General features: G+C 38.9%; 2 protein-coding genes across 4 annotated transcripts in view; one reads left to right on the top strand and one right to left on the bottom strand.

The window, feature by feature from the left end:
* ARL15 (ADP ribosylation factor like GTPase 15) overlaps positions 1-2,128 on the bottom strand; it is a 225,607-nt gene extending 223,479 nt beyond the window's left edge. The window contains exon 1 of one of the 3 annotated variants that reach the window (XM_059492114.1): positions 1,966-2,128. Coding sequence is in view for 1 of the 3 variants with exons in the window: in XM_059492113.1 (XP_059348096.1) it covers positions 1,966-1,977 (12 nt within the window). In the remaining 2 variants the exon portion in view is untranslated. The remainder of the gene's footprint in view (positions 1-1,965) is intronic. The other 2 variants (XM_059492112.1, XM_059492113.1) reach the window with 2 other exon arrangements.
* Positions 2,129-21,883: 19,755 nt separating this feature from the next.
* On the top strand, positions 21,884-26,117 carry HSPB3 (heat shock protein family B (small) member 3). The gene is made up of 2 exons (XM_059493095.1): positions 21,884-22,101; positions 24,735-26,117. The coding sequence occupies exons 1-2, from the start codon at positions 21,884-21,886 to the stop codon at positions 25,321-25,323; spliced, it is 807 nt and encodes a 268-aa protein (XP_059349078.1). The 3' UTR covers positions 25,324-26,117.
* Positions 26,118-26,589: the final 472 nt, after the last annotated feature.

The following is a 26,589-nucleotide window of genomic DNA, read 5'->3' as shown; positions in this document are numbered from 1 at the left end:
AACCAAAACTCGTCAAATACTCTGTCTCAGCACTACTGCAAGGGAAAACAACTCATCCTTTGCTCTCTGCCTCACACTGCAAGCACGGGAGAAAACCTCACTGCCGGCAGGCTGCAACACAGGTGCCCCACATGAGGAACCAGAAACCTTCTGTTTGTGTTTTCATGCCTATATACGTGCAAGAACCCAACATAAATGCACAAAACACAAAATTCCTTAACATGTACAGCTCTTTTTGCTGTGGAAATAATGAGACGATTGTTCTACAGCCTTAACATTCACACAACTTCAAGCCTTGCATAGATAACGAGTAGGCCCATCTTTACACCAGGGCAGACTGTGACAAGAAGCCAAAAACAGATGTACACAACTAGCTGTCTAAGTCACCATCATAATTTTTGTTGTTGTTGTTGTTAGAGCAGATTTTCTAAGGTGCCTGAACCTCATAATCAATGACAGGTTTTAGAACTGACACTAAAGAAGGCCACATGACAAAAAAGAGGAAAAGGATCAGCTGGAGAATAAGAGTCAGGGGAAGAAAAAAAAAAAAAAAAAACCAGAGTTATTTAATCCCCTCCCCCCTTAAGTTAATACAAAAACATGCTCTTAGTTTGCAAGGCTTATTAAATTTTTTGTTCTCAGAGTGGTTGGCCTTCCACAGAACAGCCTGTAGCAGTCACAAAGGTTAATGCAAGCATTTGAAAAAGTACAGATATGGCCAGTTTCGTCTGGCCATAAGTTTATACAGGAAAAAAAAAAAAATCACAGAAACAGCTCCAGGCTCTCAAGGAGCTATGTGGCTGCACTTGATATCCGGCAAGTTTATTATCAGTATTTCATTAACTAGGCTGTTAAAGAGAAGTCTGCCTACAATTTCTGCCACACAAGACTCATTTTCTAGTGTCTCTCTGTAGTACTCAAATTCAGAAAGGCAAGCCTAAAACATTTTGGGGGTTGCAAGGCTCGATAAACCACAACAAATCTTAGCTCCATAGACACAAGAATAGTGAAGTATTAATTTAATGCATTTCTGGTTTAGTTAGCTACCAGAAAAGGCAGACACTGCATGCAGCTCTCATCTCAGCATGGCAAATATTCTGCTCACTAAAAAGAGCATCTCCAGAGATTCTGTTGCATTTGATGAGCCTCTCTTGAAAGCGTACACCCGTGAGCATCCCGTGTGAAAAAGTATGAATGACAGAGTCAAGATTCTGACTCCCAATACTTCCTGGTCTCGCTTGACACCAACAACGAACAGGGATGGCCAGAAGATGCCTGCTCTTCACTGCCCCAGCTGACGCTTCGCAGCATTTCACGGTGAAGGAGCGGGCACCGGTTCTCAGCACAGAGCTCGAAGCCACAAGACTGGAGCAATGGGATGCCAACAGGACCTGAGCGATGGGGTGTGCTCCTTACGCCCCCCCCCCCCCCCCCCCCCACTGCTGGGCTGAAAAGACCAGGTGAGCAGGTACCATACTAAAACAAAGCCACCTTCTCATGAGCCAGCCGTGCCACAGGGCTTTTGCCCGCCGAGGGTGCGCGGGTGAGGGCAAACACCAGCCACGATCCCAGCTGAGGTGCCCGCCCGCGATACGATCTTTCACAGACGAATGGAGCCAATATTCATTAAAGAGCCATAAACACTACCGCCGAATACCAGCTGCCCGGGCGCTCGGCTGGTCCCGTCCGCGGTAGCAATTTAGTTCACTGAAGCATGCCCTAAGCTCCAGCGTTTAGGAAAAAAACAGCGACCCGGGTCACGGCTTTAGCAACCTAATAGCGGCCAAATGAGCGGGGCCCGGCCGCTTTATCGCCCGTTAACAGCCCGCCGGGCCGAGTGCGGCAGCGCGGCCGGACCCGGCTGCCCCCGGCCCCGGGCTGCCCCCCGCACCCCGTCGCGCCGCGGACGCCGCCCCAGCCGCTCAGTAAAATGTCCGACGGTCTCCGCTGCCGCCGGGAACCTACCAGGTAATCCATGTACCGGAGTGGCGCCGGGCGCCGCGCTGCCGAGCTCTCCGGAGGGGCCGCGGGCGCCCGCCGGGCTGACAGCGGCGCTGGGCCGGCGGGGCAGCGGCGGCGCGGGGCAGCGGCGGGGCCGGGGCGCGGGGCGGGCGGCGCGGCGGGGCCGGGCGGGCGCGCCGGGGGCGAGCGGGGGGCGCGGGCGCTGCCCCGGCGGCGCTGTCAGAGCCGCGCTGCCGCCCGCACGGCGCGGCGGAGGGAGCGGGGCAGGGGCGGGCGGGGGCGGGACGCGCCGTCAGCTGATCGCACACGTGGGGGCGCGGCCGGGCCGCCCTTAAAGGCGTAGGAGCGCTGCGGCCGCGCCGCTGCGGCTGCCGGGGCTCTCTCGTCCCGCAGCCTAACCGGTCCCAGGGAAGGGCAACCCACAGGAGCACAAGTGCTGTGAGGAGCAGTGGAGGGAGCTGAGGTGTTTATCCTGGAGAAAAGGAGGCTCAAGGGAAACCTTATCACTCTGCACTACTGCCTGAAAGGAGGCTGTGGCCAGCTGGGGTTCAGCCTCTTCTCCCAGTCAACCAGTGACAGGACGAGAGGAGATGGTGCTAAGCAAAGCCGGGGGGGGTAGGGGGTTCAGTTGGACACCAGGAAGCATTTCTTCATGGAAGGGGTGATTAGACACCAAAACGGGCCGCCCAGGGAGGCTGAGGAGGTGTTTAAGGAAAGATTGGACATGGCACTTAGTGTTCGTGGTCTAGTAAGGTCGTGGTGTTTGCTCACAGGTTGGACTCGATGATCCAGCCATAGGTTTCCTTCCCAATCTGATTGATTCTTTGATGGTTCCCCTAAGAACCCGTGAAAGAAACGTCCATGTCTCCTACTGCTACCTGACATCCTAACTTGGAGGCTTTTTCACAAACTTGAGGTGTTAGTAGGGATGCCTGACTCCTGGAGAAACGGAAGGAAACTTAACGTGTGTGACAGTGGGATAGGAAATCTAAAAATGAGACATCAAGTGAAAGAATAAGAGTGTAGTTAAAAAGAAGTAGAAGAGTAGACAAGGAGATAGAAGAAAACAGGTGTCAATGAGGAGCCAGGAGCAACAGGGAATCAATATTTTTAAGGATATTGGTGAGCCGTTCACCTACATCTAGTAAACTGGGGTGGGCAAACATAAATTACAATTACTGCTCTGAATTTTGTAACTAATTAAGGCCTGTTGTGGACAGTCTCAGTTACTATATCCAGAGAGTGTTGATAAAACATTCCCTTTATGCCTGCCCAAAATAAATCTTGCCAATGGATAATTCATATTCCGCATACATCTAGTCTAGAAAAAAAAAGATTCCTTTGGTAGTCCTTTCTTTACCTTGGGATTCAATATCAAATACATCTGCATAGCAACTTAAGTTTAATTTATATGAGTACCGATGTTTGTTTTTTTTAATCATCTAGAAGTTCACTAATTTTAGTATTTTAATAGTCAATGACTGGAAGGAGGGATAAAGGCTTGGCCCTTTCTGCAATTCACATTTTGACTGTTTTTCATTTAGTCACAGCAATTGCTGGCAACTGTCTCTTGATCCTGAAATGTTCTTTTGACAGGGGGAACTACAGTGTAAAGGTTACTTTAGCCACGACGGGGGTGGGTAAAGCAGGCCTCTCAATAATGTAACACAGGAGCTGTAAGAAACTGATTTTATCACACTTCTGTCATCACATGTGATTTTTAACGTTTTGCAGTGCTTTCCCCTTAACAATTAAAACCCTTTATTTCTTCTTTTTTTGCAGTAATACATCGTTCCTGAGACTTGCTGCCTTTTGATGCTTCTCTAAATGCAGGGTGACTGAAATAAGAACATCAAGAACAAGCAGATATTTCAGAGCTGTTTCCTGTGAGACAAATAGGAAAGGACTGGGAATTATTTCTTCTATAGCAGATTGAGAAGAAAATAGAATTATGAATCTAGAGAGTTGCTGCAGAGATGCTGCTGTGATAGGAAAAGAAGTAATTGGCTTTTATTGCAAGGAAGATTCAGTACATCTACTGGAAAATAATGGGAAGGATATTTCAACATGGACAGACATCACAATCAAAGCTAGTAGAATTTCTGAGAGTAGCCATGAGTTATAATAACATTTCTCAGATGTAGTTTAGTTTAGTTACTTAGCACTGATGTACATCTGGAGAAAAAGAACTAGAAGACCCCTCTGTTTTATATGAAGTTTATAGATCTTATTATGAAGATGCAGTGTGTTTATATATCCAAAGAAAAATGTTTATTCTATTTTATAAATGTGATTTTCTTTCTAGTTTATAAACAAAACCTCACGATCTGAACACAAAATCAGTTTAAAAAATCAAGAAATTTCTTATGTATACACTGAAAATCCCACAAACTTGATCAAAAGAGAAGCCAAGCTTAAATGTATGTATTAATCCTTCTGTTCACTGAAAATGCATTATTCCTTTGGCCATTGCATAGCCTTATGGCACATTAATTTTACTACATAAAGTGGAGATTAACATTGAACAATAGCGGAATGTAAGCAGAATACAAGTCCTATAGCACATACCTTCCAGCCTACATAGTAGTCATGCTATTGCTGAGATTTTTCTAGCAAGTCCTATAAGATTTCTTTCATCTAAAATGAAGTTCAGTTTCATATTGGAATACATATACCTAATGCATGTAAGTTATTTTCATAAAGAAGCTTGTCAGCAGGAACTCATATGTCAAGATAGGAAGGAAGAGATCAAAGTATTTAAATGGAGCAAACGTCATGTGTTGGCTGTGAGGTAGTCAGTCTGGTTCCAAAAATGGAAGTGAGCTTATGCACAGAAGCATAAGTTTATCTTCAGTGAAATCCTGTCGCAATAATAATTTTCTGTAAACTTGTATGAAAAATAATCAACCTGAGAGTCAGACTTTGACCCTGAGAAGTGCTAAGTACAACATTCTATCATCCATTGCTTCTGTCACTGCAATTTAATGATTTTGAACATTTTAGCCTAAGAGTAACATCTGACAAATTCAAGCATTTGTGGTACTAGCAGTTAGCAAACTTGGGTGGCGGATTTGACATAAAGGTGTTACTAATAGATATCATATTTGTTACTTAATAGATATCAGCAAAATGGGAATTTAAATGTAAATACTTATGAATCTGCCTATTTCCAAACATATTAGAATGGAATTAGTATATTTTTTGGAATTGCATAGTCAGCAATGACAGATTGTCCAGTGAGCATTATCTTGGAAAACATCTTGAATGACAGCCATACTGTAGCCAATTTCCAGTCTCGTTAGTTAAATAGATTCTGTCATAATAATGCTTGTGTAGAAAGCAGTGCTGCTATTCAGCCAGTAGATGTACATAGGTATAGTGTTGGCACATCATAGTTTGAATGGGCTGAAAACTGGGTATCTTACAAAAGGTTTCCTAAAACAAAAAAACCTAGTAGCACATCAGTGACTGAGACAATCTAAACCACTTTGCCGCATGAGAATAATTTCATTCTTTAAGAGAACAAAGTACAGGGTATGTTTGTTCTCCCCTTGCTCTCTGCATCCCACCCAATTTTTAATATGGGAAAGGCATGTGACTTTTTTTTTTATTATTAGCAAGAAGGTGGTTGTTTTAAGGTTGTTTTAATCACCAGGTTTTACTGATATAAGGAGCCCTGACAGCTCTGTTTGAGAACATTAATTACTCAAGGGGCATGATATTTTGCCCTTGAGAAGAAAAGCATTTATTATCTTTGAAAATACTGGAAGAGGCTGCCTTACTTATACTTATCAATATTTTCCATGGTACAAGGTTGTTACACCAGCAGTTGTCCCATTTTGGCTACTCATAGGATAGTTAGCAGGAAAACAAAACATAATTTTTACCTTCAGGTTAATACCATATACTTACTCTGGAAAAATAAAATGTGTAGAAAAATCTCTCACATAAAAATGTGGACTTCTTTGATTCAGGATGCTCATACAGTAATGTAAAGGCTCCCAAATGCTACAAAACCCCTTTATTTGTTATGGCTAGAAATTTAGAATTGGATGCCTTAGAAGGTACAAACTGTGCTTAGTTCAAGAATACAAATGATGTGATAAAACAGTCTCTGACTTCACTGGCAGAATAGAAAAGAAGTTGGACCAAAAAGGAGTTAAGATTATTTAGAAGAGTTCTGTTGTTCAGTAGCTGGAAAAATGATAGGAAAAAATATTTGAATGGTCTAATGGTAATAGATTCCTAAGTATACATTTAAACCATAAATACATGTGGCCAATTGTGACCAAAAGTATTTCCTAGAAATATCCAGAAGGGCATAAAAATGTAAAAATAGCTGGACAGAGAAATCAAAGAATGAGGTTTTCATTAGGAGAGTTTAAATATTAAATAGATGCCAAGACCAGTCAGCAGTTTTATTTGCAGCTCAAATTTCAGTAAGTGACTTGGAGTCTGCTGTTAATCAAACTCATGTAACTTATGGGGAAAGGAAGAAGGTGCTTTGAATAAATAATGTTTGAAGCAATTTGCAGCTCTTTATCTGATATATTGACAAATGTCAACATGCAGAGATACTACAGCCAAAGGTGAATGAACCCTATGAGAGAAGCAAAACCTCTCAGTCAAAAATCTCTTTTTCTTTGCTCTAATGCTTTGCTACCTTCTAGCATTTTGGTCATCATGTGTACTATGGTTATGTCTATATATATATATTTGTCTGTAAAAGAACACATGGATATGAAAACAAGCAAACAGATTTCAAAAAGGATTTTTCACCTGTTCTCTCTCTTGTTTCCTGCAATATTTGGCTGACCTTCAGGTAACCTCACTGGCAGAATAACAACAGGCAGTCTAAAAGCAAAGGTTAATGATGAAACAAGGTAAAAAGTAGAAACCAGTTTCCCACTGCAGTTACATTGATATAAATTTAGTATAATTATAATTAATAATTAATTTAAACCCATGGGTTATGAATAAAGTGATTATAATATTATAGTTGATTTTATGTAGGATATTTACTCCTTCCTGTGCACCAAAAAAATGTTACTGTTGATAAAATGATGCAAAAAAATTTGCATGAGAAATTTGAATAGATTATATTGCTAAGTATGCTGGAATTTACATATGATATTTTTTCATTTCTGTGTCATCCCAGCTCAAGTTGGTAATGCTGTAGACTCATTTTTAATTTCATGGCTGTTCTATGTTAGGTTTTTAAACAGTCCCACAGCAATAAAATATGTAATTAACAGTCCTAGTCCTAAACTGGTAACCTTGTTTGAATTATTACAGAACTTGAAGACTAAATGGCCACAGATATTTGCCTTGGTAGCAGGGCATCTGTGTTTAGGAGACTTAGGAATTTGGAAGCCTTAGACTTAGGGCTTTAGGGTTTCTTCTCATATACACTTAAGAAAGCATTTGCATCTTTGCTTGATTTCTTTTTTGTGAAATGTAGAAAATAGTTGTCTTGTGAAGATTTAAAGAAAAAAATTCACAGTTCTGATCAGATTTAATTCTCTATTGCTTGTGGTGCTGTGGTAAACATCAAGAGATGGATTAAAAGTTGTACCTTACCTTCATGTCCCTGCTAACAAGGGAGGTAAACTCCAAGAAATCAAGTAATGTTTTTCATAATGTCTGGTTTTCTGAGATTAACTGAAACTTTCAATTTTTGTGACTTATTTTATGAGGACTACAATTTTGCTCAAAGTTTGTAGTAACATTGTTTACAAAGTCTTCAAATATTTATCTCTCATGTTCAGATTGCTTTGCCTTTTTACTGAACGAATATGTAAATAGAAGCAGTACAGTTAGACTCTGTGGTCTTTGCTGTAGTGTTAACATGCAAGTACATGTGTCTCTTTGTAGCTTTTTCTTTTGTTTCCATGATGAGAGTTCTGTTAAGCTAGAATTGTACTTGGCTCCAAATTTACCCCTAAAAAAATGAGAGACACAATACTCAGTCTCTTTCAAATTATAAATGGGCTGAGTTCTGATCCAGTTCTAACAGCCTTTCACCTTCTTATTAGGGGTCAGAAAATACTTCTTAAGTTCATAAGTTTTCTAATCATAGTCTTTCTAAAGTGTAAAAAAAATGCCATTGCTTTACTAGAAGAAAATGTATCTTATGACCTACATAATGCATCTGTTGTGTTTGAAGATTTACAGTGCCCATCCCACAGGTCTGCCTGTCCAAAGGAGAGGAAGGTCATAAAGCTCTGAAGGAACCTTGAACATTCAATAAGGGCACATTAGAAATTGGTGAGAGGAATTATAAAGTCTCAATGCAAATGAAGGTACAGATAATTCTGAAACAAAAGAAATTGTAATTTCCATATGACCTTGTGTTTCATATTTATACTGAACGTGTTGTGCCATCTTATATGCACTGTGTTTTCCTTAATAGCCATGTTTCCCAAGAAGTCAGTGTGACTACAGACTCATAAAACTAAACTTTGTTTGTAGTGTAAATATAGCATATGTTAGGAATATGCTTGGCAAAGCATTGTAGCAATATGTGTAGATGACCATTTCATCTCTTCTGGATATAATGAAATCAGATACAAAGTCTCTATGGTTCAAGGTTTTTCTACACTTTAACTTAATTTGTTTCTGAGTACTAAATGAAAAGAAAAATGCTTTCCAGCAAAAATAATAAAACAAATGCTAAAAATTAATAAAAAATACTGTCTTGGTATGGACATACCTTTGTCTCAGGTTTTAGTCTCATCTAGGTAGTACATTAAGAAGAGAAAGGACAAAATAGTAACACATGCTTTAGAGTCTGAATGCCACTTACCAGTTCACACAAATGTAATTCTTTTATTCATATTAGGCAATTTAAACTATGTAGGCATATGAACACAAGTTATAATTAAACCTGCATTTTGCTATGCAACATATCCTTAGGAACTCTTTTTCTTTAAAGCACATCCTAAAGGCCTACTGACAATATTTACATAAGCAGATATTAAATAAGTCCTTCCTAATTTTTTTCTTATCTCAGCTTTACTTTAGAAATCCACAGGTCAAGTTTTCACTATTTGTTTTGTATCACAGATCTTTAAGAAACTGTTCTGTTAGTGAGTGGAAATAAGAAAGGAATCCTCTGCAAAATGGATGATCTTCATAATGAGAATGATTGCCCATTCTGAAGTCACATGCAGAAGTCTACTTTTAAAAACATAGATAATACTTGCATCTTCAGCATAACCTTTATGATTATAACAATACTGAGAACATAATCTCTCTGAAAGGCAGGAGCCTTTACCTCAGAAAAAGTAGAAAAGCCTATACTCATCTTTACAAAGATGCTATGCTATACTTGATTTAAAGACCTAATTCATGTTTCTACTAAAATCATTCTTTTCAACAGAAGCAAGACACCGGCTACCTGACTTTCATGTAATGGCTACTTTGTTCAGAAGTTTTCTTGGTATTTGAACTGGATTTTCATAGGTCATATGCACTTACTTCTATAGCTAGGCAGACTTGAAAGGAAAATACAGCTCTTGAATTCTGGCTACCCAGCATACCTCATCCATGGCCAAGAGGGAAATGTAAAGCAAACAAGTGAAGTAGCTTAGATATGTTTATCCAATCAAAACTAAACTCTAAAAGGAAATTTGGTGATATAATTACTTGTCTCATAACTAGCACATTGATCAAAAGATGTATTTTGCACTTTGACCATGTAGCCTGTGTGTTTTTGGGAATACATGTTTTATCTTTGAACTTTGGCTAAATTAGCATGACAAGATCTGACACTGTTACTTTCTGCATGGAAGATTTTTTAATTAGAGAAAACAAGACGCCATCTGTTTGGACATGGGCAGCTGACCCTGAAATGCCATTGCTCTCACAGCTCTCTCCACTGTATCTTGTTCCCAGCCCAGAAGATACTTCCAGTAATACTGCTCCCTAATGACTGGTAGCTACCATCCAAGATTATAACAGCACGCTGGGTGGCTTCTGTATCCTTAAAGCACAGGGAAGTGGCAACAAGAGTTGGGATAACATGAGATATAACAGTGGGATTCTGGTTGTTAAAATCTTTTGTCTTACAGAATTCCATAGAAGGAATAGAAATAAAATTTGGCCCCATAGAATCAGAATAGAGACCTGGAAGGAGTCAGAGAGAGAATTTTATGAAGTCTCAGAAGGTGAAGATTTATTTGCAATAAATGGAAAAAAATCAGTATTGAGTTCTGCTGTGGTGGAGAAGTGGTAATGCTCAACATGTGTATTTGAGAGTTTAATTTCTTGGAACTGATTGAAAGCAGGGAAAGAAGAACTGGAACTGGCTTGGGAAGGATGACTGGAAAAAGTGAGGTTTGTGGAAAGGGGTGTGATTAGAAAAATGAACCCCCACCAGATCTTGCAAAACAGGTCCCAAACATACTATTGTTCACTTTGGTGCTACCTGAAAGTAAAAGTTGCCCATTGCCATTGGTATTGGTAAGAAAAGCCTCCACAGATTTTAGCTGATTTCCATGAAAAAAAAATTGAATGGTTTGTTATCAAGCCCTATTTTCCCTTGGGTATCTGGAAGAAGGTCAAGGAAGTCTCTAATACCCATCACTACCTTATATAGAGCTTTTTGGATGCTTTTTTGTTATGTTCTTCTTTATACCTCCTTGTAGAATAAAGCTTCTGATAAATGTTTCTTTCCCTCCCAAGCAAACATATGACAAATAATAAAGTAAAATGAATAGAACCCTTTCGAGAAAAATACAGGTTGGCAGGAATAAAAGACATTAATGACTGATCTAGCTGGACAGAAATAAGCTATTTAAACAATTTAATTCTCCTCATTGGGCTGTGTAAAATCAGGTGAAGAAAACAGCTAAAGACAAAGTCTGTTGTAACTCCCTAGTTAAATCATGAAATTTAATCTTATTAAGGTGGTGAAAGCTATCTAACCATTTGCCCATAAAAAGCATGGAGTAAGGGTTATTGCCATTTAACGAAGAACCAAGTGCTTCTGTGCCCTGGAGAACAAAAGATGGTCACTGACAGGGAAGGATTCAGTCCAGAAAGAGATTATGTGCTCAGCTGTCTTGCTTTTTTTTTTCCTAGGAAGAGGTACCAAATGAACAGAAATGTTAATGACAATTACAGTAAATGTGAACTTGCTCTCCCTACAGGCAAGATTAGGTCTGCATTAACTGCTTTTTTCTGAGATAACCACAGTTAGTTACTGTATTTAAAACCATAGAATTAGTTCATTATAAAACTCACTTAGTATTTTCCAAATAAAGGAACTAAAAGGAGGTGCCAAATATTTCATTTTAAATATCAGTAAGGAACCTTGAAAGAGCTATCCTATTCACAGGCAGAAGCAAGTTGCTGTGAATCAGGGTATCTCTCAGCATTCCTCATCACTGCCACTCACTTTTCAGGCTCTACTAACCTGCTTTGGGATTCAGGATAGGGCAATGAGTGACCAGATTTCTGTCAGAATAAGGGTCTCTGCTGACGGACTTTGTGCAAAAGTCTGTATCATTAAATATGCATTAAGTTTTGAAGAGACTCAGGAATAAAACTAATTCCATATACCCTTATAGTAAAATGTAACTGCAGACTAAGAATAGGCAGAATGCTCATTTTATAGGCTCCTTATTTTATACAAACTCTAAGATGCTGACTAAAATTCCATGTTCTTATTTACAGGAAACTGCAAGTATATAGGTAAGAGAGATAATCACAGGGTTATAGCAAACTATTGCTGTAATGGCAATGCTGGGTGAATCACAATTCTTTGTAGTACGTTTTTCACATATGCAGTTTTACACATTAGCATATACAGTTACTTGTCTCTCTTACCTTCACTGTAACATTTTTTCCTAATAATGTCCAGCTAGTAGCTGAAGCTTATTTTTTTTTACTCATTCTACAGTATAGGCATTATAAAAATAAATATTTAATCCTTTTGTCCCTTTGCTCTTTCAGTCCAAAGGAATGAGAAATTCAATTTCAATGTGAACTTTGCCCAAGAGAGGGCTGAAAGTTGTGTGTACAGTTGTTAATTTTAAATGGAATTGAAGCAATTTCATCCTGAAAGAGCTTTTTTTGCACCTATTAATAGTACTATAGTATGATAAGTCTATGAATGTGCACTTTTTAAATTTTCCTTGCAAGCTAACATTCTATGGGTGATTTAAACAAAAACAATAGCCTTGTGGAGGACAATACAATTATATTTACTTTACCAACAGCAACAAATTGTAAGTCTGCTGAAAACAACTTAATTTCTATTCAAATGTGACCCTTTGACAAATTTTAATTACTGTGCGTTTTCTTATTTTCTGAATACCCACTCTCCACTTGCTGTATCTCCGTACTATCAGATGCACTATAATGATGCCCAGGCAGCCACCCACTAGCAAGCTACATACTTGGTGCCATAGTAGGGCAGCTGGGAAGACTTATCCCTTCTACTGTTTGCCTCTGATACCTGAGTCAGTGAGCTGTTCTTTGACTTCTTCAGGAATGTTAAAGGTATGTTCACATTAAACTCAATTTCCTCTTTGTCACTAATGGTACACCTTCATACTTAAAATTTTTGTGATCCTCCTTGTTTGCTCTTTTTCCTCTGAAAACTTCATATGATATTTTGTGTAAGTTTTTGCATATGTGTATTAGAAGGTACTGTTTCTCCTAAAAATAATAATAATCTAAACAGGGCTACGATGCTGATACTTCTTCCTGCACTCTTTGAAAGTGGAATAAAGAGCCTCTGATTTTCCAGAAGCCAAAGACAAAAACCTGCCCTAGAGATAAGAACCAAATTGGACTTCTTACTCCCAAGGCAGTGCCCCTAACCAAAGTCCAGCCATCCTTTCTTGTTAGTGTCTTGGCAGGTGGATTATAAACCTATCTTGTCAGTAACAAAACCAGTTAGTGATAATCATCTGAGCAGCACAAACAATGCTGCAGACATGCTAAGGAACAGTCCCATGTATGCAAGAAGCTTAGGTGCATTAAAGACAAGAGTAGGGGAATAAATACAACGGAGAGCATGTAGTCTTGGAAATGCATTTCCACTCAGGCAATTTACTGTGTGAGTGGGAATTTTACAATAGCACTGCCCCTTTTTCTCACTGTTTTTATGTGTTTCCAGAATGAGGGTCTAAATATTGCATGTGAATTCAGCCACTTCGTTGTAATTCTGTCATCTATCCTTCATGCAATTACAACTCCAAAGGAGAGGAAAATAAGACAAGGGTGTGGATATTCTGAGTCCATCTTGAAGAATTCTTGCTTTGTTTGTCTTTTGAACATCCTCCACATAGTCTTGAGGATGGAAAAAACAAGCAAGAAGGTGTGCCATGAAGAAATGCAAGTAATGACCCTGAGATTGGGTTAGTTGCCTAGAGCATGGTGCTATTTACACCAGGGTTGTAGTTTCAATCCCTGTTGGACTTGATGACTGTTGTGGATCATTTCCCACACAGAAAAATTCTGTGAATCACAGTGTCAAAGATGCTGATGATGCTCTCAGCCAAACTGTAACTCATAGCAGGAAAACAGACTGAAATATGGTAAGGTTGTGTAAAAGCTCTTTAAGGGCTAAGTATTTTATGTGGTAACTATGGATTTCAGCTCTCGAAGCAAGTCCAAAGCATGCTTTACAGGGCTGTTTTACTCTCATGAGCCTGTTTTAGATTTTTCCATTGAGGGAGAGGCCAGTAGTGAAAGTATAGGTTCCTTGCCTCTAACACACCTGAAGAATATGTGAGAAGGAATACCTGTTGTATTTTATTTCTGGTTTGCTTCAGCATGAAGGATATGGGTAGATCTGGATCATATATGATTTTTACAGTCCTGGCAAAACAACAAACTACTTTTCTGTGTAACTAATGTGAAATTTGATCTCTTGCTTCAATGTGGAGGCTTTAAGAATAAAATGGAGGTGAATTTGTTAATTCATTAACATGTAATTCTGTTAATACTTATTCAGAGAATTAAAGCTAAATATTGTTGTTATTCTGAACACATAAAACCCCATAAGTAATGGTACTAAATTATCCAGATACTGGAACATTCTTTCAAGTAAATCTGTTTATATTATGGGGAAAAAGCACTGTCCATTTGTGCTTAGAGCAAATGATTCTTATTAGTGTTGATCACTAATTCTTCATTTTCACTTTGCTCAGCAGTTCAGCATGCGTATTAATGCATTGTCTTTGAACTGAGCTGCAGGCAAAAGTAATGTTTTTCACACACTCAGTGTTCTAATGGCTACCTTTCAGAAGACTAAGACACATTACTGCATACAAACAGGTATTGATAAAAGTCCCAACAAATTCTGTGGTATATAAATAGACTTTCAGTCTAAACATTTTAACCTGGGTCCTACCAAGTCCTGCCTATATTTCCTAATATCATTCAGCTGCAGGTGGGGAAGTACTGGTGTATCCCTGCTGGAACAGTCTGCAGAAAACACCCAATAGATTCAATCTCTAGACAGTGAAGTGCCAAGAGGTTTCATTTTACAGCATCAGCTGACTCGTCATTCTCAAGGGAGAGCAGCAGACAGAAGTCATGGCTTACTCACATATAACTTTACTTTCAAAAACCGTATATTACAATCTGAATTAATTCCCAAATGTGATTCTGCCTTTCTGCATATCTCACATCCTTGTAGCAAATTATATCTTGTGAAAAACAAAGAAGAGGAACAGAAACCTAAAAATTGTGGCTGTAAAGCAGTAAATTTTAAAAACACTTAGTAAGAAAATGCTAAATTTTAGATTTCCTGTGCACATTTATTTCAGCCTGCACGTGCCTTTATATTATAATGTGCTGTCCAATTATAGAACTCTACTGTATATTTTCCACTTGACTACTATATCAGTCAGAATTAAATTTTCCTTCTTCTTTACTTTTTAGTAAAGAATTATTGATGCATGTGGCCTCATGTTTTTCTTATGTTTTTTACTCACCATTTCACAAATTCTGTCTGAGGACAGAAATCTCTTTTTTTGGGCACACAATCTGACACTAACTTCTTCACAGATACTATGTTTCTAAGATTCTATGAGTCTATGATACTAGTCAGTTCATTTTCATAACAATCCACTAAAATGAGAGATTATTATTGCCTTTCTTTCAGAAGCAGGAATGAGGCACAGAAAATTAAAGGTCAAAGTATTTATTGATTTTGAGCACCTAATATAAACCAGAAAGGATTCTGTAATATTTAATATCAAGTAGCTACTGGCCAGACCACTTTTTGTATTTCCTGGAAGTACAGCTCTCAGTGCCTAGCACTGCTGTAGGTCTTGACATTCCAGCTCAGACCTGCTGTAGTGGAACAAACCATGGGCTAATGGCTTTTTCTGCTATCCTTCCTCGCCACATCTGGAGGTAATAACTGCAGGGGTTTGTATCGAGTAACAGAAGGCATCAGTCCAACTGTTTCAAACATGCAGGCAATCAAGTCCATATTAGTTGGTACAGAAGGCAGAGCTGACATGTGGCAGCTTCATATGCCAGCCAGCTTGGAGCTGGAAAACAGCTCCTAATGAACTCACCCACACAGGAGATGGCAACATAAAGGGTAACAAGAGGCAAGTGCAGCAACTACATTTTGGAAGGCCCTAATGGCTTTTTGGCTTCTCAAATGGGACTGAATTTTTCAAGTAGTAATGCACCTGAAATGTGACCTGGTATGTAGCAAGCATATCTTGTAACCACATTACGTAGCTGTCTAAATGCTTGCTTCACACTTGGATATGGAAAAAAAATACATACATGAAATCAGTGTGTGACATTTGAAACCAGGAAGTTAAAATTATTATCAGAGTATGTAAAGGGGCTTTAAAGACTAAAGAAATTGAACTACTGAGAAAAAATATTAACATTATGATTCTACATAATCAGAGTGTAGAACTGCAACGGTAAGATAACTAAAACACACTTTTCCAGATTGTAGAATAGTTTGGTGTCTTTTTATGGTATCAACAGGATGCATTTTTTACTCTGGAAACAATAGCAACAGGAAACTGTATTTGATTTCTCAAAATAGCAGAGGCCTCTTGCACTATTTAAGTACCAAAACTTAGGATGCTGGTTTCCTACGGTTCTAGACTAGACATAGATTAAAGAATTACCAGTTGCTTGAATATTGGTGCCAAATCTCTATTGTGCTGCAGTCTGTGCATGTCAGCCCTCCCACAATTATGGTTCATAGAAGAACTCATTACTATTGTTTGCACACTGGTGGCTAACTGCTCTCTATGGCTCACTATACAAAGGAAGAATGAAGCATGATTTGGCATCTGATTTGGCCCTGACTCTTGTTCCTGAGCAGAAAAGGGGCCTGTCTCCAAACTACACAGATTGAAGTTGGAGAACTAAATGACAAACAACATTAAACTATATCAAAGTAGGGAGGAACTAGAAAGCATCCCTTCTTTCTTTAGGTCATGTTCTTAACTCTAAAATGTTGTACAATACAAAAAAAAAAAGAAAAAAAGCCATTGCCAAAAAAAATCTAACATTGAACCGGTGGAAAAAAAAATCCCATAGGCTGTGAACCACTGGTATGTGATTTAATAGTCTGTCATTGTTCTTAATCCTGTTATTGTTTTCTTTGCTATTTGTTTCCACAGCAAAATTCCAGTAGTGGTAGAAAATGAATAGTGGTGAGACAGTTTGGAGTCTATATGAAACTGTCTGGTGGTTCTTTCTGTCCTGGATTTCTACTAGAATAAAATTTAATCCTGTAGCCTTTACTCTGCTGATATCCTCAGTGAATGCTCTGGGAATGGCAATGAGAGTAGGAAGCTGACAAATTGGACAGATAACCAAGAATTATTCAACATCCAGCTGCCTTTAGCTACTATCACTCAGTACAGTTTGCAGAAGGGCAGCTTGCTTGTACACTAATAACCAAATTTCCTTTGTTTAGAACATTTTGTCTTTCATTCTACTTCAATCTTCTTTATCCATTCATCACTCATTCTCTTTGTAAAACTGAGTATGTTTTAAATTGATAACAAAATGCCAACAATGCTAAGTCCTTTGACTGCATGTCAAGGCCTCCTCTGTGGTTTTGCTTATTATTAACTCTTATGAATTATTTTCCTGTGGCTTTGTTCATCCCTGCACAAAGAAGCCCCTCACAATGAAGGCTTTATCAACAACGAAGTCCACAGTCTGCTATCTATAAGTAGTTTTAACTGGCCCCAAAGAAAGCTACAACCTATATGGAATAGCTAAGTAAATACTTATGCCCAGTAAATACACAATTGTTTTTTTTGAAACTTCTCTCTAAGAGTAAGTAATCACATTCAAGCTCGGTTGTACTAATTACTAATCTTTTACTACAGAACTACCCCATTAGCCTGCACAGACTTAATTTACCTCCTTGGTACAGCAAAGATTAATATGGAAGAGCTTCTACTGTGAAAATAAAATTGTTTCTATAACATGTGAGTTAAATCTGCTTTTATAAATATTATTTTTCTCTCATGACCTCACTACAAACACTTTATTGCTTGCAGAGCATCTTATGTAAACATAAACCTTAGCAAAATAAAGTTTAATTAAGGAACTTCTGACCTTCAGTAGAACAACAAAAAAGCAACATATTTTCACAGCAGTTATGATCTGTGTTATAAAAATAGCTGTACTGACAAATATGTGTTGGGAGGAAAGTATTGTAGTAATGAAAAGAAAGGGCTACCTTACCTACTAATCAGGTTTCTGGTCACGTTAAATAAATGTGGACATGTATAGAGATCTTTCTTTAAAGGGTATGGCAAAGACTGAGTTAGATTCTGCCAGTATTTTATACGATATAAAGGCTTTTTTATGAAGAAAAACAAATATCCATTTTTTCCAACATATGCAGCATGAGGTCTTTGCAAATAGGCAAGTATAAAAGCAGGCCAGAAAACATTTTTAGATTTTTCAAATTCTAACATGCATAAACAGAAGGTTGAATAAGAGAGAGGAGAAAAAGAGTTCTAAATTTCGGACCTAACACTTTTTTAAAGCATTCATGACTCATGTATATGAATAACCTACTTATCCATGTCCCATAAATTAAGGTTCACAGTAAATTAATTGGCAATCTTTAAAAAAGAATCTAGTCAAGTTCTGTTTTCTGAGATGAACGCATACTAGGAAAGAAAATATAATTTCAGAAGAAGTATAGATGATAGTGTTAATATTAAGAACATAAATTCTGCACTGATACACACTTAAGGCCAAGTCCAGTAAAGGTAAAGGATTATGTAGTTTATTGATCAGAATTTGTTCCTCATACTTAACTGAAAACTATCAACAGAAAAGGATTTCTAGCAGCAGATTTTACCACCTCTGCAGCCTTTCTGGCATTGCCAAAGTCAGGAAATTAGGACAATATGAGACTGTTCTTTTAATTCCAACACTAAGGGAAATAACAGTTCTGACATAGGAGTCAGATTTTGATTGGCTTTCACCATGTGGAGAGGCAAGGTGAGACAGTATTTTTGCCAATTAATTAATTGCTTTCCTTCTACGAATTTCATATTATCCACTAAGTTACCATATGAAAACAATGGCATTGAGACACCATCAATATCCCATCAGTCACTCTAAATTTGAGATTTTGGAGTAAGCCTTCCACTCTCACTACTTACCCAGTCAGTCTCCAGCTGCTCCTTGTCAGCTAAAGATGCTTGACACAGTAGTTAATTCCTAGTATATCGAAATCAAACAGCATGTTTATGTCATTCCAGAGAGGAATTGTTCACTAACCACAGCAAACTCTTCCTGTAAATCCTTCACAAATCCTAGCAGTTTCTTTTTAAAGACTTTCTGGATGAAGTACTTCTACCCCAGGATCAGCAGCCGGTCACCAACCAACAAGACCAACACGTTGACACTCAGCCCCAACGAGTTCTTGGCTGAGTTTTCAGGGATTCTTTGAACACAGATCTTCTTAAATCTCTAAATTCATTTAGTGAGTTCAATTATTTTCTGGTAAGGACTTACTTTGACAAATATATCCAGAGGATCAATACACCACATATCTTCACTTTCTTCTTAGGAAAAAGAAAGAAACAAACATCAAAACCAAAAGGAGATATTTGGTGTTTTGTGCTAACATACTAGCATATTTATGTGTAATGTAGGACCCACACAGTACATAATTTTAAAAAGCATAAATTTTGCTACTTCCAGAACTTCATAGGTGAGATTTTCAGTACTTGTATTATTTTTACTAAAGTAGTCCACATGAAAACATGCACATCTGAAGGTGCCCCCATGGATAGGGTTTTCACATCTTAAATGTACATGCCAGCACTAGCTATGAAATGTTAACAGGCCCAAAATACATGAGTCTTATTGTACTTCATTGCCTTGAGATATTCCTACCAAGTCTCAAGCAAAACCTTCAGTGAGGCAGAGGAGTAGGAAACCTGAAAATTTGCATTCTTCTTGGAACACTAGTTGATTTTTAACTGGTGAAAACTAAGACTGTTTCTACAGCAAGAGTGCTTTGGATCCTGACTTTCAATAGTAAAACAGAACTTTTTGACCCCCTAAGGCACATTATTCTCTTTTAATTGTTCATTTCCTCTCCACTGTTTTGTCAGCAAAAATTGAACACATTATTATCACTCTAAAGAGTTTGCTTTCTATAGGAATTCCTCAAGAATTTGTGAGGCACAGATGCATTTGCCTCTAGCATACATATAAATATTGAAAAACAAGCCATGTGAAAAACAAAGCAGATTTGTGTAAAGAGTTGCATGACCTCACTGTAACTTTTACAGTAATGTGAAATTTAAAAATAATTGTTCTACATGTTGTATTTCATACCTTAACTGTTCTGTAAAGCTATTGTTCCAACAGCAGCTGCTGTGGTCCTGTCAACCTTCATCTGCTTCAACTTCGTCCTTCATTTGCCCTTCTATCATCTCAACATGTCAAGAAAAAAGTCTTGTAATAGTGGTTGCAATGTGTCAAAATGATAGTTCATTCCATGATTACTTATATTTCTTACCATACTTCCTAACAAACGAGCAAACACTTGATTTTTAATGCAAAAGCTGGGATTAGTTTTCCACTTCTTAAGAGACCCATAAGTTACAAGAGAGCATCAGTGCCCTGGAGAGATTTTCCAAGAGGTTGATCAGATCCAGCCTTTTCCAGGTTCTGAAGGACATGACCCACAAACAGAAGTCTCCCTTCAGTAAAGCTGGCTATGTAACAACACAGTCTTTACTACTTGCAAGAATTTTTATAACACAGCATGAAGTCTTGCTGGAGAAAGAGCTATGTTGTGATTCACTGACCAATATAAACACCATGTGATTGGAATGAGACATTACTTTAAAAAAAAAAAAAAATCCCTCAATATTTATTGAAAACAGAACACTTAGTATTTGCTGATTAGGCACTTGCAGGACTCGTGGTTACATTGCTTATTTCTTCAGCGCTTACACAGATCCAGATCTAACAATCCAGCTAAAAAGACAGCTTATAGGAGCAATGGATTCAAAGTGATGGAAGTGAGATGGTAATTTTCTCACTCTAAACAAATATATTAAATGTCATGTGGAAAAATCCCTTTACCGTGGAGTTTTCATGTGTATCACCCCATTTACATTGTCACATATATCTTATTTTACTATCTAGCTCTTCGGTACCAGCCACAAAGCCTGTATTTCCTGATTGGGCATAACAGAACATTGCTAAAATGAAATGAACTACTTTTTCTTTCATTTAATACGTACTGCAAAGTCTTAAGTAACAATATCTCTTTTGAATGACATGTGAAGTAGATAATGAGTGGCATCCCTGTGTGCTTTTGTAAAAGTAACTTCAGTGCTTCATCTAGATTCATTTGGATAATTACATGGCTCTGATTTGAATTTAGCCTGTTAGCTTCTTCTACAAGAGTTCTTGTTCAATTCAGCCTGCCAGCCTTTTCACATTTTCCCCTTTCAGCAGTTACTGAATTTCAATGGTAGTTGAAATACAAATTTATCTTTGGGGAATCAAGCACACAGAGGATTGTGACAGGGTAAGCTACTATTTCAAAGTTGTGTCAAGCAAGATGGAGCTGTATTTATTTAAGAAATGCATCAAAAATATGTTCCTTTCATGATTTTTCGCGCCTTAGATTTTTACATTCTAAAATACAGCTTTACCAGGATGCCTACTTCATACATTTAATAGCATCACACAATCATAGAAAGGTTTGGGTTGAAGGAAACATTAAAAATCATCGAGTTCTAAGCTTCCTGCCATGGCCAGGGATGCCATCCACTAGATCAGATGGCTCAAAGCCCCATTCAATCTGCCTTGAACACTTCCAGCAATGAGGCATCCACAACTTCTGCAGACAACCTGTTCCAGTATTTCACAACCTACACGGTAACGAATTCCTTTTGAATATCTAATCTAAACCTACTCTCAGTTTAAAGCCTTCCCCTCTTGTCCTACCACTACATGTCCTTGTCAAAAATCCTTCACCAGCTCTCTTGTAAGCCCTCTTTGCATACTGGAAGCCCACAATAAGGCGTCCCTGGAGGCTTCTCTTCTCCAGGATGAAAAACCGCAACCACCCACCCTCTCTCTGCAGGAGAGGTTCTCCAGCGCTGTGATCATCCTGCTGATGCTCGTCTGGACCCACTCCATCAGCTCTATGCCGTGCTCACACCGAGGACCTCAGAGCTGGATGCAGCACTGCAGGCAGAAGGGCAGAATCCCCTCCCTCGACCTGCAGGCCACGCTGCTTTGGATGCAGCCTAGGACGTGAATGAAATATTTTTTTCCGCCACCGCCTTCCAAAATAGTGAGAAAGTAGCTTATACCAGAAGAGTACAAGAAGGAGAGCAGAGCCCTACTCCGGCGCCCCCTGACGCAGAGTGCGCGGCCGGCCGGGAGCAGTTCCCCGCCTCGCCAGGAGATGCCGCTGTGCCCCGCGGAGCCGGCACCGCGCGCTCCCGGCCGGCCGTGCCCGCGCATCCCGGCGCCGTGCTGGAAAAACGGCGGGGGAGGCGGACACCGGGGACATCTGCGTGGGAAGCCAAGCTGCCCGGCTGCTGCTTCGGAAGAGCATCTCTGCACTGCTTTCCCTGGGCAGCCTCCCCGCTGGGCAGCACCGAAAGAGGCCTTCGAGGCACGGTAAAATCGGGAAACAAAACCTGAGGCACCGAGTTGGTGATTTAGGACATCGATTCTGCTCCTGTCAGATCTGCTCTGAAAGCTTAAAAACACCACGGTAATCAACTGTTATTAAAATGTATTGCTGGATCGAATCCTGCTCTAGGTATTTGAAGAACACGGCACCATAAGCGTCAGAAGTGCCTGAGTGTTGCAGCACTGCGCCCATGTTTAGATTTGAAAGCCGAAAATCAAGGGTGTTTGTGTGTTCCACTTGGCATGTTCCCCACGTCACTAACAAAGAGATAAGAAGCATTGTGCTAATTCATGAGACCACAGGTGACAAACTGAGAGAAGGGACTGAACAGAGAAGAGGGCAGGATAGGAAAGCAGAAACAGGCTCTACAGCTTCATTATCAAAATCTTTCAGATTTCTTGTCCTACAGAGTAGAAAGGGATCCTATAACCTTCTGCAGCATTTTGCATGCAACATGAATTTAAAGGGTATTCAAAGAATCTTTCGTGCTAATTAGACCAGACAGCTTCAAGTATGCTTAGCACAGACATTTGAAAGACTAACACAGCTGTTTCTGGGAATAGATACAGCTGTCCCGCAGTGACTTGCAGTGAGACGGTGACTTCGGTTTCCATTTGAAGTGTAACTTTGGGCAAGTGTATCTTTTTCCAGAGATAATGGGAATAAATAAAACAAAATTTAAAAGTGATATTCCTGTACAGTACATTTATTAATGAAGTGCAAAACTTAAGTAAAATAAGTCAGGCTACCATCACAGAATTAATTAGGGACAGCAATAGCTTTCAGGAATCTGTATAAGCATAATATCACAACCAGCCAGGCATACTGCTTCACATCAGGGTTAAAGTTTCTTCATCAAGTGAATCATTTGCTAGCAAAAGAGAAAACACCTGAGCAGATAACAAGCAATGATCTAGGTTGGCTTTATCACTATTTTAGTCAATCATACATACAGAATTGCATTTTAAAATTATTTCTGGAGGACACTTTAACAGGAGAAGAGCCAACAGTTAAATAAAATAGCCTCACTCTCCTTACTCACAATACTTCTCTTTCACAACACAATTAAACAGTTGGTCTTTAATGTAAGTTGTCTTGAACTTTTGAAAATTTCCTTACATTCCAATACAACCTTTATAAGTTTAAAATAAAATGGCAGCCTTAAAGCTTTAATTACACATACATCTGGTAATTCTGCCCTGCTATTAATGCAATAAAGAAGTCAATATGTGATAAATATTGAAGTTTAGATGCCTCTTTCTTCATTACTCCATTAGCAACCAAAGATCCCATAATAACTATGGTAATGGAACATGTAAGGACAAGGGAGAGAGAGAACTCTGAATAACAATAGCCAAACAAGAAGGAATAAAAGTGTCTTATTTGATTATTTCTAACTATAGGGCAACTTTTACTGCACTAACAAATCAAACAAAAAAATCTTCCCCATCAATTGCCGTAACACATTCTGCTTCACATTACCAAGCTCAGCTAGAGTGATATTCTAGCAAACATGCTAAAATTTAGAAATTACTTTCCTTCTTTATTGCACTTTTCTCTTAGCTCTTGTTAAACAAACTATTGACCTTTGTAGGCATTATCTGCCCTGCAATCATAGACCGGCAAGAAGATTACAAGGCAGAGGCTGCAGAAGCTCCTTCTCTGGAGACACTTCAAACCCACCTGGATGTGATCCTGTGCAACCGTGCAACCTGTTCTAGCTGATTTAGCAGGGGGGTTGGTATAGATGATGTCCAGAGGCCACTTCCATTCCCAAACATTTTGTGCTTCTACAATTACACCTCAGACAGCCTTGGAAGTCGCCAGTCCTGCTTTTCAGACACATGCAGTAGATGAGATCACAGGTTCAAGCTGTTAAGCAACAGAAGATGGGAGTTACTGGGACAATGTGGTAGCATTAAGGATTTAGAATTATGTCCTGGGGGAAAATAACTCTAGGCTCTTCTGGAAGCTCTGAAACATGAGCTTTCATTGTAGTTCTGTCTGCACTCTTGTGGCTGACTCCCTGACATGTTGGAGATGTCTCTGCTGTGTTTGTAGGTCATTAAGATTGCAGATTCAGCCCTACAGACTCCCCTTTTTTGGGCAGAGATGGTTCCCTCCTCCCACCAAAAACATGGTGTCCTGGGGTGACCATGCCCAAATTTCACCTATGCACAGCTTCTGCAAAAATGTCCAATGCACTTGCTAACTTCACATTTTAGCTAACCTGAGATCTGCTCCATTCCTGCTGCCAAGGTAATTAAACCTCTTCCCTCACTAGCTACACATTTCAATTATAACATACAATTCAATTAGAAACACAGATTTTGTACATATTACCACATATCCCTTGGAAAAACCAAAGTACTGAATTTCCATTTAAATAAAAAAAAAATCACATTATTTGTGTAATCATTATTCATAATTATATACAGCACAATATTGCAATAAGACGTGCATTAAAATGTTTCTTTTACTATTCCTGCATGAAAGCCATGCATGTGTTGGAGCCACTCAAGACTGCGGTGCTATAAATAGTGCTCTATTGTTAGTGGATAAAAGACGAAACAAGTCTCACAGCACTGCAGCACAGGACACTGTATTAAACGTTAAGCTCTGCCTGCTCTAAAAGTGAAAGGCGACATCAACTGATAGACTGGTCTGTGGGTAAGACACAAGGCTGGGAAAAGCTCAGTGTGACTCTGCAGTTTCCCAGCACAGCAGGAGCAGCAGCTGATCCTTCTGCCTCAGCAATGGCAGAAGCTGTCATAAGACATTGGGTGGAAACTCCTGTACGCTACCAGGAGCAGTTTGTTGGCCAGGAGCTGGAGGCACACAAACTGAACCACCTTTTATATGCTTTGCCGGGCCCTGCCACCGCTGCGCCGAGCGACCAAAGGTGCACCCCAGAAAGCACGGCTGGGGGTTGGAAGAGCGGCCAGGAGGAGGAAAACACACAATTCCGGGTCTTGCTGGATGTTGTGCAGTTCCGCCCCGAAGATATCATTATCCAAACTTTTGAAGGCTGGCTCCTGATTAAAGCTCAGCATGGACCCAGGATGGACGAGCATGGTTTCATATCCAGAAGCTTCACCAGACAATACAAATTACCCGACGGAGTGGAGAACAAAGACTTGTCTGCACTTTTCTGCCATGATGGCATTTTGGTTGTTGAAATGAAGAACTCGGTGGAAAAGAATTAGAACCATGTCTATAGTTATCGGTGAGATAAAATCATTCTTAATGTAACAAAATTATGTCAGTCATGCGATGCTGTAGGGTGTAGTAAGCAAGTAGCAGTATTTATTAAAGGAAATTATTTGTATATATTTTTTGTATGTTGAGTTTACTGTTTGATGTAAACTGTTGTACTGCTTGCCTACACATAGGTTGAAAACACAGGCTGTTCAAACAGTAGCAAACTCAGGCTAGTCTCAGCAGAAGAAAAGAAAAAATCTATTTGATAACATATTGAAAATGGAGCACAGTTTTGAGTTAAGTAATGGGAATTGTATTTCTAAGCAGTAAGCATTTGTTATACATAGTCATAAACATTAAAGAAGGAATGGACAAGTTGTGAATCTTATAGAAATTTTAAAAATCTGTTTTCTAATTTTTGAGATTAAATTCTTCTCTCTGGAAAAGCACATGAACTGAACGATACCATCAAGAGAAAATCCCTATTTCCACAGTTCAAGCTTCTGTACCAAAAAACTCTCAAGAGATTACTTTTTAGAAGTGTATTGCATGTTTCAAACTATAACAAAAAAAATTTATTTACTTGACTTTATTTGCTTGAAAACACAATAAATAGAAATTATACTTTCTGTCAAATTACTTTGAAAGAAAACTTTTAAAGACATTTCTGAAAATTGGTTTTGTTTAACATAACAACTGAAGAAAAGATTTTTGTTTACAAAAGTACCAAGTTCTTCTTTGTGGAACCTCAGTAATAAAAAGACATTGCTCTTGCACAAATGCCTTTTTTCCTGCACACTTTAGGTAATCTTGTAATTTAATCTGATGGGTATTTAATTGTCCATGCTGCTTTACAATTAAGGCAATCCCACAACCTTGTCTTCAAGAGCAAATTTTTCTGCCAATGATAATCCCCCTCTCCCCATAGGAACACAGGCCCTACATGAATCTAATTTTAAATACAGGGGTTCCTTGCTGCAGACTCAGCTTTAGTTTCTGTTCCAGTGTCTCACATTTCATGAGAGTGGCAGAGGTGAAAAAATATCCACCTTCTCTATCTATGTGGTCTTCTCAATATTAAAAAGAAATAATGCTATGGGTTTGTAAATACTCACATATTTGAGGGTAACTGCATCTGCAAGTCGAACTGCCTCCTTTTATGTGTACTGGAGACTACTATGACTGGTGTGCTATGAATAGTAAAGGAATGTGGAATGGAAAGTGCCAAGTTAAAAACAGATGCTTTATCACAGCCATCTGCTGTTTGGACA

This window comes from Ammospiza nelsoni, chromosome Z (genome assembly GCF_027579445.1).
Source record: "Ammospiza nelsoni isolate bAmmNel1 chromosome Z, bAmmNel1.pri, whole genome shotgun sequence".
NCBI lineage: Eukaryota > Metazoa > Chordata > Aves > Passeriformes > Passerellidae > Ammospiza > Ammospiza nelsoni.
The sequence above is the reverse complement of the archived record's forward strand: the minus strand, read 5'-3'. Positions and strand labels throughout refer to the sequence as shown.